General features: G+C 37.9%; 1 protein-coding gene across 11 annotated transcripts in view; it reads left to right on the top strand.

Annotated features, from left to right (window-relative positions):
* The window catches only part of Pld1 (phospholipase D1), a 233,157-nt gene extending 219,363 nt beyond the window's left edge, over nt 1-13,794 (top strand). For all 11 annotated transcript variants that reach the window (XM_023562262.2, XM_063227160.1, XM_063227169.1 and 8 more), the window contains 2 exons: nt 6,940-7,057; nt 10,510-13,794. In XM_023562262.2, the coding sequence (XP_023418030.2) occupies nt 6,940-7,057; nt 10,510-10,734 (343 nt within the window). In that variant the 3' untranslated portion in view covers nt 10,735-13,794. The remainder of the gene's footprint in view (nt 1-6,939; nt 7,058-10,509) is intronic.
* The last annotated feature ends 298 nt before the right edge of the window (nt 13,795-14,092 follow it).

Below are 14,092 nucleotides of genomic sequence, written 5' to 3'. Positions count from 1 at the left end.
ATCTCTTTCTGTTGTTGTTCTTGGAATTGTAGTCATCTTTATCTCTTTCTAGAGTACCTTTCAGTACTCTGTGTAGTGTTGGTTTGGTGGTCATAAATTTCTTCAGTTGTTCTTTGTCATGGAACTATCTTATTTCTCCAATAATTTTGAAAGATAGCTTTTCAGGCTACATCAATCTGGGTTGGAAGATTTTTTCTTTCAGGACTTGAAATACTTCACTCCAAACTCTTCTTGACTTGATGGTTTGTGTTGAGAAGTTAGCCGTGATTCTGATGGACCTTCCTTGATAGGTTATCTGTTTCTTTTTTCTGACAGCTTTTAGTATTTTGTTCTTGTGTTGAATTTCTGAGATCTTAATTATTATATGTCTGGGTGTAGATTTATTTTGGTTATGGGTAATTGGAGTTCTCTATGCCTTACTTATCTGAATGTGAGATTCTTTTCCCATGGTTGGAAAATTTTATGCTATCTTTTTATGTCATTTGTGTTGACCACTGCTTTTTCATTTATACCTATCAATCCTATGTAATTTTTCTTTGCATCATCTTGCAGCTGTTGAATTGTCATTTTCTGGTTCCCTGTTATTTATAAGAGATCTTTTTAAAATGATTATTAGCTTCCATCCTGTCTTCAAGGTCTGAGGGTTTATCTTCAGCTTTATTTAAGAGGCTTTGACAGCTTTCAATGGAATTTAATTTCCTGTATATCTTTTTGAATCTGTTTCATGCATTCTAAGTCTTTCCTTTGTTGTTCATTTCATCATTTTATGAACCTCTATTTTTTATCTACATTTTCTTTAGATATTCACAACATTGCTTTCATAATGTTTGTCATTTCTTTTCTTTTCTTTTTTTTTTTTTTTTGAGTGATTATTTCTGATCTAATTTCCTCTATAGTTCCATGGAGTTGTTTTTTCACTTTAGTTGCTATCATTTCAGAAATTTCACTTGTGCAGTTTCCAGTATATTCTTGGTTAATACCTTCTGGGCTTGTTCTCAGTGAGTGGAGGTATGAAACTGGATTTTGGTCTTTTGTCATTCTCCTAGGTTCCTCCAGATGAGCTGAGTAAGTCCAAGGTGCTTGTGATGCTAACTGTCCTGCAATGTAACGGAGTAGGCCAGGCACCTGGGTTCCTATGAGCCGAGTTTCCCGGGGTGCTGGGGAAATGTTATATGGGCTGCTGCCTTGCCTCAGCTCTCTGGGGCTCTCCCCAATGGCACAGCGTCTCTGAAGGGGTCTTTTCCAGACTGTAGTATCTCTGGGGCACTCCACACATGGCACGTGGGTGCTGCACTGGATTGGGCAGAGTTCTGCTTCTCCAACTCCTATGAGATTCACCAGGGCACTCCCCCAATGTGTGGCACCAGAGCATTGCATTATTTTAGGCAGAGCTCAGAACCACCAGGATCCATGCAGCTAACTGAGACATACCCCTGAAGTATGGCACTGGGGCCTTGTGCTGGAGTGTGTGGAGCTCAGAACTTTTGGGACCCACACAGCTGGCTGGAGTGCACCCCCAAGCATGATGCCTGGGCCTTGCACTGGGCTGGGCAGAATTTGGCTCCTCTGGAATTAGTGTGGCTGGCCAGGGCACACCCCCAGAGTAGATGCCGGTGCCTTGCACTGGGCTGAACAGAGTTTGAAACCTCAGGGAACTGTGCAACTAGCTGGATTGCTGCTCTAGTCAACGGCTTTGGGCTCAGTACCTCTGGCCAGGCTCTCCCTTGATGGATTGCACTGGGATGCTACATTGAGCAGAGCTGGGATCCTCTAGGACCCATGCACCTTACTGGGATACACTCCAATGTCTCCCCTAAATTCTTAAAATTTTTAAATTTATCCTCCTATGACAGAAGGAAGTTAGGGATACAATTTTCAGGGGTTATAAAAATCAAGAATCATAATGCACCCATGGTGCTAGCCCCACTAAAAAATTTTATATAGCAGAAAATGTGTAAATTAAAACTAAAATGTACTGCCTTTTATCCCTATAAAGTTGGCTGAGATTTTTTTGTGAATTGATAGTGTTAAAGGCAAATGGGGGAAAATGCCTGGTGGAGCACTTAAGGCTTAGTACATCCCTTTTGGAATAAATTTGCATATTCTTTGACCCAGGAATTTTAATTTTAGGATTTCTTGTAATGAAATAATCATAGCAATTCACAAAACATTATAAATTATGCTCATTATTGCACTGTGCATAGTAAAGAAAAATCAGAAACTATACAATATTGGTAATGAAATAATTGGTTATCTAAATTTCACATGCTGGGAAATTTTGCTGCCATTAAAAACAATGATGTAACTCTACATATATTTAAGTATACTGTATTCTATGTTTATTAAGTTATTAATTTAAGTATACTGTTAATCTACATTTAAGTATACTGTTATTCTCTTTATACTTCAGTAAATGTAGATTTACCTCATTTTTAATGGCTGCAAAATTTCCCAGTATGTGAAATTTGGTATACTGATATCCATAGTATTAAATCTGATGGTTAATTTTTATCTGAATTCAACACTTCCCCTTGCCACACTTCTCTATGTGGTCTCAGAATGCTACATCCTCTGTCTCAGTAAGGGCTGCTCTTCCCCACTACTGTTGGGGGATACTGGGTCCTTTTCTTTTTATACTCTCTCCTCTTGTGGACCCAGTAAAGAACATATGGTTTTATGAGCATATATTGCCAACCAGGCCTTCTCTCCCAAACTCTGGATCCATTTGACCAGCTGCCTACTGAGCACAGCCACTTGAATGTTAAATAGATGTTTCAGTATGCTCAAAATTGAATTCCTGGTCTTGCCCCACAAACTGGCCACACCCACAGTCTTTCCTGGCCTAGCCAATGACCGCTACACTCTCCCAATGCTCTAAATAGAAACTTGTCAATCATCCTTGACACCTTTTTTCTCCATCCTTGACACCTTTTTTCTCCATCCTTGCTCATCTCTGTTAGTTGAACTTTGGATCTGACTTCACCTTCATTGCTACCAGGCCAGAACTGTCATCAGATGTCATCTAAGTCACCAGAGTGGCTCCCAACTAGTCTCCTTGTTGTTAACCATGTCCTCACGTTTGTTCTCAGTATATCAGTTACATTTTAATATGTTAGTTAGATCCTGTTCTCCTCTGTCCAGTGTCTGTGGTGGATCTACATTTCATTCACTGTAAAAACCAAACTCTTTATAAAGCTTGTTTTCCCCACTCTCTTTTCAGGTAGCACAGGCCCTTTTGATACTCTTTGAGCCTATAAGACATGTGAGAAGCATGCTTATATGCCGTTTGCATTTTAACTTAATTATTAATATGTCTCTAGACTTTAAAGACAAAATGAAAACCATCTTTCTTTCCTTCCTGCCTTCCAGGATAAAGATGGTAGTGCTTTTGAATCCTATAGCCTTCCATAAAACTGAAAGTATTTTTTAAATGTGACCTCTAAAACTTGTCTTGCTTTGTCTAATGATTTCTTGTTATTTCTAGCCTTCTGTTTAGATTTGATTAGTTCAAATAATATCCTATATGTGACCTCTTTTGTGTAGGCACCCCAGGGATTTGAGAGTAGCTAAATCAAGGTCTCATAAAGAATTTGCATTCTAGAAGTGGGAGATGGGCCTGTTAAAAACAAGACTGCCTAAAAACTGCAAATTCTCTAACAAAACTGAAACATACAGAAAGCATGTGAAGAAATGTAATTGCCTAATACTGACTGGTAGATAGGAGAAGTGGAAATATAAAAGTTTTATAGAGCTGATGTTGCACTGAATCGTAGAAAATGGTAGGTGGAGTTAGGCAAACATGCAGAAGAGGGAAAATGTTCCCTGACAATATCCAATTTATGTTCTGAAAGTATATCCTGTATTTAATGGAAACTGTGATTAATTTCTTGGAGGAATGATTATTTCTTCATTTTTGGTCTCACTTTAACTACCCAAAGATACTACATATTTTTCAAGAGTTCACACAGTGCTTGGTTTAAGAGAAGAAAGGGCAATAGGGAAGGAAGGAATAGAAGGAAAAAAAAGAGGGATGGAGGGACAGAAGGAAGGATCAAGAGCACAATTATTTGACCCTAGTTGTGGACCAAGCTCTAACACTTACCAATTGTATGAACTCAAACAAGGTCTTTCACCTCTCTGTGCTTCACTTCCTTTATCTGTAAATTGAAGGTGTTGTTTTTTCAGAGGTGACTAGATAGGTTTTGAAAAGAGCAAAAGGGCATATTTTCTGGCACATTTTAGAGTGCTAATTTGACTAGGCCAAATTATAAGGTTGCTCTTAAAAGAAAATTAAGGCGTTGTTTTGTACGTTAAAACACCAAAGAAAAAGGTTTTAATTTTCATTTTGTTTTGCTATGTAAAAGGTTAGATGAATAGATAGAAAAATAATAGAAAGAAAGTTAAATAGAACAAACAGAACATTGATTTATGAACTCAATTTGTTCACAAGACCCAGTTGTAACTCAAGTTGGTTATAAGTCAAGATTTTTTCCCATAAGAAATAATAGAAATACCCATAAGCTATTGCAAACCTCTCAAAGCACCTCTTAACTAATCTTTTCATAATAAAAGGGGCTATAAAATGTGCATAATTTACCAGAAACACAAATAATTTTGCTGGTGTAATCACCAAAACGTTATGCCTCGTTATAAAATGTGGAGAAACCTCGTTATAAAATGTGCAGAAACAACAATTTCCGTACTGTGCTCACCCTTCAGATTGACAGCTTTGGCTTGCAGGAAGGGAGGCTGAAATGGAAGGTGGTTATGGTTTGAAAAAGGAGTCCTCTTTCATAAGAACATCAGGAATCTGGCTCACTTTTGTCCGTTCTCTCCTTGGGAGGGTCTGTAGCCCACTAGGACCTGCTTCTGGCTTACTAGGTCTCAACTTTCAGAACTAAAAATTTTTCTAAGATTCTTTGTCTGTCTTTTCTTTAGCACTCTTCTCAGTACAGTATGGCATTGTCATTAAGCAAGTGAGTGCAGTGATTGGACTTTCTCTGTCTTGGTGAGTCATCTCTACAAACATTTGTAGCTCTGTCCATTTTTTTCCGGGATCTCCTTTACTTTAAAAGAACTTTGCTGCACTGATTGTTATTACCACCACCACCACCCCGCCCTTCAGAAAGCTCCTCAGCTGCCATTCTTTGTTACTCAGCCACAAGTTGCTGAAGTTCCTCTGTAGACAGCTCCTCTGTGTGTTCCTTAACCTCACCACTTTCTATCTGCAAGCCTGTGGACTCTGATACAGTGACAGTGTCATCAGCCATGGGATAAATTGAAAACTCAGGCTCCTCCACACAACTTTCAAAGTCTCTCTCCTGTATAATTTTAAGCCACTCTTTCTTCCAGGCAGATTTCGGGGCCCTCAGACACTGGCCCAGGATTTCTCAATTAACTTCTACACAAGAATGTTGTAATATTCCTTCAAGAATTCTTTAAGGGTTAAATCTTGGATCATCTGGAAGTACTTCAGGAACAGTTCCTTGATTATGGCTTCTTAAAATTACCTGTAGTCTGCTGGTCCATAGACTGCTGTAGTGGAGTTGTATTAGGTATGAGGAACTAGACTGAGAGCCAGAGGAGCATTGTCTATGATGAGGAGAGCCTTGAGTAGTAAACCTTTGTCTCTAGATACTTCTTAACAATAGGACAGAAAGCCTCTGTGATCCACTCAAGAAAAAATACTCATGTCACCCAGTCTTTTGTGTTAAATCTCCATATGATCCCTTGCCTGATCTTCATGGCTTCGTGTTTTCTGAACCCTCTAGGGGTCTCAGAGTGATAAACAGAGGCTTTACCTTGAGGTCACCACTCACATTGATACATAGATTACGACTTGCAGCCTGGCATTTCCTTTCCTCCTGAGTAATGTATCTTCTCTATTCTTTGTTTTTTGTTTTTTTTTTTTTTTCAAAAATAGTGGGTTCATCACACATGAAAACTTAATAAGAGCAAAAGCCGTGTATCTGTGTTGTTTTGAAGTGGTATGTGTAATTTTAGCAGCCCTTTTATCAGCACTGGCGGTTTCACCATACCTAGTTATGCTATAAACCCCAGTTTTTGCTTTAAAATTATAAAACTACCCCTTCCTGGCACAAAGTGTTTCAGCTTTGTCACTCACTGAGGATTATGCTTTACAAGGTCTGCATTTATATCCCTAGTTCTTTCACAAATTATGGACTCAGACAGGCTATAACCTGCCATCTGCCTTTCACTAGTAATAGCCTTCCTAACTTGTCTAACACTGTTCATTGTGACTTACTAATTTGAATATCATCTTTAGCAACACTAGCTTCATTATACAAATCTATTTTCTGTAAGATTGTCAAGATGGTGGATTTCAATATGCTGTACATATTAGCGAGATTGGGCACATGAACACCACTTTCATGTTTTTCCAAAGTGTACAAATTCTTTTCTGTTGTAGTTGCATTCTGTACCATCTCATCCTCGATTAGCTGTTCTAGCTTTTGGGTGGCCATTTTGATAGCAGTAATCATAGTGATTATATAAAGCACTAACCAAAATCACATCCACAAATGTACACATCTTGGCCTAGATTGACAATTACATATGCATTTCTGGCATCACAGTCTTTATTTACAACTGCACAAGTGGGCAGCGTTTGAGTCATAACTCAAGACTTTGGTCGTAAATTAAACTAAAATTCCAGTCGTAACCAAGTTATTCATTATCTGAGGCCAGTAGTAACTTGAGGATCCACTGTAGATAGATAGGGTACACAGATGCATAGATAGATAGATAGATAGATAGATAGATAGATAGATAGATAGACAATGTAATTAGTTTCAGTGGTTTTCTTTGATTTTCAAAAACTGTGTCTATGGGTGAATTTTGAATTACTGTTACCATAAGAAACAAAACAAATGGCAAACTTCTTTCAGCTACTCAAATTGGAGGTACTTTATATTTCAGGGTTGTCCTTGGTTATCTTTCTGACCCAAGTGAGGACATTCAGGATCCAGTGAGTGACAAATTCTTCAAGGAGGTGTGGGTTTCAACGGCAGCTCGAAATGCTACAATTTATGATAAGGTGAGATTTGCTTATTTCTAATTGCACTCCTTTTTAAAAAATTGAATCTCTGCATAAGAAACATATCATTATTTCTGTATTTGATTGATATATGATTATCTGGTACTCATATATTCTTAATGAGTATAAAAGAAATAATGTGCTCCCATTGTTTCTTTGCAAGCATTAAACAGCAAAGATCAAAAGGCATCCTGGATTACAGTATAGAAGAGGTTTTTGTGATATCCTGTCTTTTCATGTGTCATGGAATCTCATCATGAGCACCCTGAGCACCTGGTTACCAGCCTTTGAACATGCTTAGTGACAAAGCCAGGTGGGATCAAAAATTAGTCACACCTGGGTTCAACCCAGCTCTCTAATTACCTGATGTTATAATTTTATGTATAGTGACTTAACCTCCTGAATCCTCTTTCCCTCACTGTAAACTGGGAGTGATATTCACCAGAGTGAGAATGAGGATACAGATAATCTCTTAAATGTGTTTAGCACACAGTGCATATTATTGCAGTAGTATTCATCCTAATGAAGACTTTTTAAAATAATAAGGCCTATCCTTTTTTTGGATGGCATTAATTTTATAAAGTTATTTTAAGCCCAGAACCTGTGCATAGCAAAAGCATCTCCTGGTAAATTTTATCCATTGGTTATGATAAACAATGTGCAAGAGCTAAGCATGAGTTAAGCATTATGTCATAGTGAAACAGGTTACTTTAGGAAGTAGCCAGCTTCCTAGCATGGAAAATATTCAGGCTGAGATTAGCTGATCATCTCTGAGAAGTTAGGATAAGAGTCTGTTCTTCATGACCTACAGAGTCCCTTCCATCACGGAGACTAACCTTTCTTGGTGAAACATGACTTTTATTTACATTGCTTTACCTCATACTGGGGGCTCAAGGCCATGACCAAATAGGTCATGTGTATAAAATCTTTTAAAATATAATTTTACAGATGCACTACATAGCCTGATTTGGAGTTTAAATATAGGTGGTGATAAATGCCCTTTTGAAAAGAACAGGATGACCCTGAACATAAATCCTATTTTTAAAAAATGTCATAAGGTATGAGTATGGTATTTTGAGTATATAGGCACATATCTTTATTCTTAAGAAATATGTGCTGAAATAAACAGAGATAAAGTTTTACATCCCAAACTCATTTTCAATCAGTAAAGTGTTACGTTAGGAATTATAGCACTAAGTTACCAATTGTGACACTGAGTACGGGAGATTCAAACGTCTTTCAACATAAAAAGTTAGAGAAAATATAATAATGTTGATTTTCTCTTAGATCAAAACCTCCAGTGAAATTCAGCAATGATTATTATCCAAAAATGTACCTTAATGTAGGGTAATACCACTGTAATTCCATGCCACTCACTTGACTTTATTCTGTAGCTAATGAACTTTATAGGTAAGATGTAAGGATATATCTGTGACTTTTTCAATGGAAGCAAATCTAGCAGTCATTTCATGGCAAATAAGAGCAGTAATTCTTTTTTTTTATTTTAAAGAGGATAAAATTCAACACAACAAAACAGAACGTAAGAAAGCAATGTAAGAGATATAAATTTCAAAGCAAGACAATCAGAGATCTTTACTATCTATCGTATTGTCTCTTGCTTTCTTCTAAATAGTTGTCCATATCTTCACATACAGAGAACTCACATGAAACAACATAGTATAGAACTGATGTGAACAAGGTGACAAAAGCATTTTAGGTCTTCAAGATCAGATAATAGTGAAGTCAACAATGACTGTCATAGTGTCTCTCATTCTCTTCAAAATAGCTATCCATACATTCATGCTTGTTGAAATTAAACAAAACCAAACGGGCTAAAATCACTGTGAACATAGAATAATAGTACTGCTGAATTTCACATCATGACACTACAGAATCAGCACTGGGAACTGTAGTGTCTCTTTTTTTAAAAAGTAGTTTTCATTTCATCATGCATTATATGATCGGTTCTCATAAACTGTTTATAGGATCTACACATGCATGAGTCTCTACATGTATTTTTATCTTTTCTGTATTTGAGGGAAAAAAACAAAGCAAGACAAAACAAAACAAATTCCTATAAAAATATGCAATGAAAAAGTCATATAAAAGCACAGTACAAGGTATTCTACAGTGGTTACTGTGTTGTCTTTTGTTATTTTCAATAGAATTGTCTATGTCATCAGGCATACATAGTATAATTGAAAATAGCAGTACAAAACAATATTAATAAAAACAAAAGATTGTAGACAGTGTAAAGTTTCAGAAGCAGGTAATACCCAGAATGGGTATTGTAGTGAATCTTGTCATCTTCAGTGTAGTTGCCTATAGTCTCAGACTTGATACTATTAATCATAACAGATTTGAATAAAATCTGTCAATACAAAACAGCAATCTAACAAACCAAATTCAACTAAGATCAGTCATGATTAAACAGTAAGTTATACAGGGCTTCAGATTAAGCTAATAGGAAATTAAGGAGGATTACCATACTGTATCCTGTATTTTCGGGACAGCTGTCAATGCCCTCAAATCTAGTGCAAGTAGACAAACTGGAGCGGAATATAATCCATCTAAACAGAGCAGTGTGAGCAATGTGGTTTGTAAGCCCTGATACACCATTAACAATATCCTCTGCCTTCTGTTTTTAGATTGTTCCTCCCCTTTCACTCCCATAAGGTGCACTGCGCATTTTGGGTCTCACCAACTCCCTCAGTTTTTAGATTGTAGGGGGGCAACCTGCTGTTTACCTAAGTGCTTCTGAACCTTCTCACTCCTGGACTTGATCTCAAGTGGTATTCCTTTACCTACAAAAGCCTCAGGTTTTTCTTTGTTATAGCTAAGTAGTTCTCTATTGCATACAAGTATCTTGTCTTTCCAACCTATCTGCAGGTGCTGGTCGAGTTGCCCCTATTTCTCTCTGGTTTACTGTCAACTCGCGCATTGTTTTTCTCACATTTGATTTTTGGTCCATAAACCCTTTTTCAGGTTAATTCCTATACAGAGGATCTCGTGGACCCTACTTACCTTCCTCTGCGCATGTTTCTTTCTTTTTTTTTTTTCTTTTTTTTTTTAGTGTATCAAGGCCATCTATGTTAGAGATGATAGCCAACCTTCTCTGCCTCATTTCTGCTATGCTATTTTTCCTGCCATTGGTTGTCTACTTTTCTCCTTCATTCCACTGTCTGCTCCATTCATTGAGCCCTCTCTGCCACTGTTCCTGATATCCTGTTATTTTTTTTCTCTCTTTAGAATGTCCTTCAGTATTCTTTGTAGGGTTGGATTGGTGGTCGCGGATTCCCCCAGTTCAAGAGGAGTAATTCACAAGTCTCTGCTTTAACATAAAACTAATGTATTTCTTAAAACAAAACTGCCTGCTGGAATGAATTTTTTTACAAAGGGCACGTACTGTCCCTCAAACTAATCACTCAAATTCCAATTTGTGTCTTAATCAGGTGTTCCGGTGCCTTCCCAATGATGAAGTACACAATTTAATGCAGCTAAGAGACTTTATAAACAAGCCAATATTAGCAAAGGAAGATCCCATTAGAGCCGAGGAAGAACTGAAGAAGATCCGTGGATTCTTAGTGCAATTCCCCTTTTATTTCTTGTCTGAAGAAAGCCTGCTGCCTTCTGTTGGAACCAAAGAAGCCATTGTGCCTATGGAAGTTTGGACTTAAGACAGATACTTGTCTGCAGCATAGAGACTTCTCCCCTGAAGCCCGCAACGCATGCATTGACTTCTTCAGCACCTCATAGCCAAAACCAGGCCAATGCACTCTCAGGTCCAGCAAGTGGACCTGTTGGATAACTGCAGAAGGCCGTGGTCATACTGATGTCAGGACACTGAGCATCAGCAAGGCTTTGTAATTCCTTCTACCTGTCCTTGTAAAAGGGGCTGCATTCTTGTTGGTAGCGTTTACTCGACATCTTAAAATATAATCAAGTCCCATGATGTATGCCAAAATCCACTTTTCCAGTAAGAATTTATGTGTAACTGTGATCCAGGTTGCCTGAGCTTCCCGCCTCTTTTCTGACCTCCGTGTGTGCAGCCACTGCCTGCTGGACTTGCCCTCGTCATGTGGTGCATGCAGCACTGCTTGAGATCCCCTTTCTTGCTAGAAGATATTATAGAGCTATATGAAGTTTCCCCCAGGTTCCAGGGCCGCTCCTGCCGTCTGGTCCTGTAGCAGTAGCATTCACCCATGGTGGATGTGGTAATTGTTTCTTTTCAGTCACTGTAAGGACAGGAAGACCAGTGCTTCTAGGAGCCTGTGCTTCTGACAGCATTAATACTGTCTCTTGACACCACAGAGTAACAGGAAGAAATTAAGTTCCAGTTCTGAAGCAGAGATTTTACTTTGTTCTGCAAAGCACTGCCAAGATATGTCCTTCTGGTGCAGCCCAATTGATCAAAATTTGAAAACATGTATAAGATATTGGTTCTTTGAATCCACAGCACATAGATAAAACTTAGATGGAGCACACATCCTTCAGAAACCTCCAGTGTCAGTGTAGGAATCTGATCGTGATAAGATTCTTTATAATTCTGTAAAATTTTTGTCATATTTGATTGACTTGAACTTGAATTTCTTCATTTCATAATCAAATGAGTGCAATTTGCCTTGCAAGAGAATCAGAGGTTTCATAATCCCTACAAGTTAATGAATCTAACCTTATTTGACATTCACTGTTACCATGTTTCAGAAAAAATGATTATAAAATATATGCTGTTTCACTTGTACTATTAAATATACATTAATATTCCACTTGGGCTTTCAAAGAAGTTAGGATAGTCTTACAGCCTGAGGAGCTAAAGGGGTTCCCAAGAGGCCTGTGAGCAACAAATGGGATACAGGTAGAGGGACTGGATGGATCTCTGGGACAGAATCTCCTGGGGGTTCTTCAAAGCAAGTACCCAGTCTATGTTCATGAGCTAATATTCAGGTCAGAGAGATTTAAGAGGACCACACAGTGGTGATACATACTAATAGAAGAGATAGTGTCGCCCCGAGAGGATTTCACAGCTAGTGAAATGCGAAATTTTGTAATCAGCTCTGGAAATGAGTATTTATGAGTAAACATTTATTTTTCATATGGCTGGAGATGGTAAAATGACTTAATTACTTGGGTTTTATAAAAGAGACATTTTATATTGATGAAGGTTTAGATTGGCCTTTGAAGTACTGAGTATGTGTGGAATACCTAAGGATTCTTGAATTTTATTTTAAAATATTTTGTAAACCTTAGACTGATGAACAAACCAGTCCTTGGTTTTGTGCAAATTGTTCTTATAAAAGTGAAAAATTAAAAGGATTTCACACACACACACACACACACACACACACACACACACACCTTTTTTTGAGATAGGATTTCACTGGGTAGTTCAAGCTGGCCTTGAGTTCACTATATAGCTCAGGCTGCTCTCCATCTCATAGTGATCCTTCTGCCTCAGCCTCCTGAGTGCTGGGATTACAGGCATGCACCACCATGTCAGGCAACTCTTCTTAGTAAATCATTTATTTAACCCAGCCCCTCCCCATTTTATAGATGAAGTAACTGAGGCTCAGATTGGGTTTAAACCCACAATATATAAATGGCATAGCAGGGACTAGCAAAATTGCTGCAGTCTAATGTCCTCTCCACGTCACCATTGCCCAAAAATGAGGATATGCAGGGAATTGCAGACTGGCTATCTGTAAGGTGTTCTGAAACCTACCGGCCTCTACCTACCAGGTGGGGAGTGCCACAAGGCAGGGATATTGTTCCTAGTGTCTCCACAGCCTGGCTCATAGGAGAGGTCAGTAAATGTCTATGGAATGAATACCAGAGGACGAGAGAGCTAATGAAAAGAAAACTTACTAATTCTCAGGCCAGAAATCTTACCGTTGGTTTGTCTTGCAAGTTTTTCTACTCGGAGGCGAGATTCTTATCTGAGGAAAAAAAACTACAAAAAAACCAAAGTGTAATTGGAGAAATCTTAAGCAAAATTAAGTGCAATAATTGTTTCTTATTCAGTAGCAGTTTACAAAGTGCAACATTCTGTAAGAATTGCATGGAATGTGAGCAAGGGATGTACTATATAACTTAATTACCTATCATTTTTGGACACAGTTAATTCCCACTGGAAGTTCAAATGATGTATCTTAATATCGAAATCTCTGATACCTTTAAGTCATGTAAAACCTTGAAAAGCTGTTATGAATTGTTCAATGTTTCAAGCTGACTATAATCTTTTGAAATGCCTGTAAATACTATACCTGACATCCTGCAAATATCTATAATAACTTTTGTTTCCCAGAAGGAAAAATTCTATTAATATAATAAATGAAGGGTAGGAAGTGGTCATGGCCTGGTAGAGTTATTCCTTGGAGGAGATCTAAGGAATGGCAATTCTAGCACAATTGTGCATCGAACCAGGGGTCAGGCCATGACTCATCCTTCTGTGGAAAGGCCTTAACTCGCCACATCACAGAGGGATGTGGAGAGCTGACTGTTAGAAAATCCTGTGGCATATTGTGAAACAAAGTACTCATTTTCAAAGTAGCTTTGGAAAGAAATTTTGTCTGTAGATACTCAAAATATGGACAGCTAATTTCTTATGTGAGAATTTGGGAAATTGTGTCATGACTGAAGAGTCTTTTAATGGCAGCATCAAGCCGAGGAATCATTTTGCAGATGTGAGAATAAAGAGAACACATTTTCATGTATATACATAAAGAACCTGTACTTCTTTCTGCAACGGCTCATTTTGTTTTCTTTCCACTTCTACTTCCAGTCAAAAAAACTCCTTATTTTGGAAAAACATTAGAGAATGAGAAAAAATTTTCCTGAGGGGAAAAAAAAAAAAGCCAATTAGGACTCATATTAGCCTGCGTAGTGCCATTCAAGATACTCTAGACTGAAAGACTTAAATGACAAAATTTATTTTCCTAATCATGGAGGTAGGAAGTCTGAGATTCAGGGTGCCCGCAAAGTCCATTTCTACCATACTGTTTGCTGTTTCTTCATGTAAAGCCACCAATTCATTATGAG

The sequence above is a fragment of the Cavia porcellus genome, unplaced genomic scaffold (assembly GCF_034190915.1).
Source record: "Cavia porcellus strain 051 isolate PalLab524CR breed Dunkin Hartley unplaced genomic scaffold, mCavPor4.1 scaffold_17, whole genome shotgun sequence".
Lineage (NCBI taxonomy): Eukaryota > Metazoa > Chordata > Mammalia > Rodentia > Caviidae > Cavia > Cavia porcellus.
Note: the sequence above shows the minus strand (reverse complement) of the source record. Positions and strands in the feature narration are given on the sequence as shown.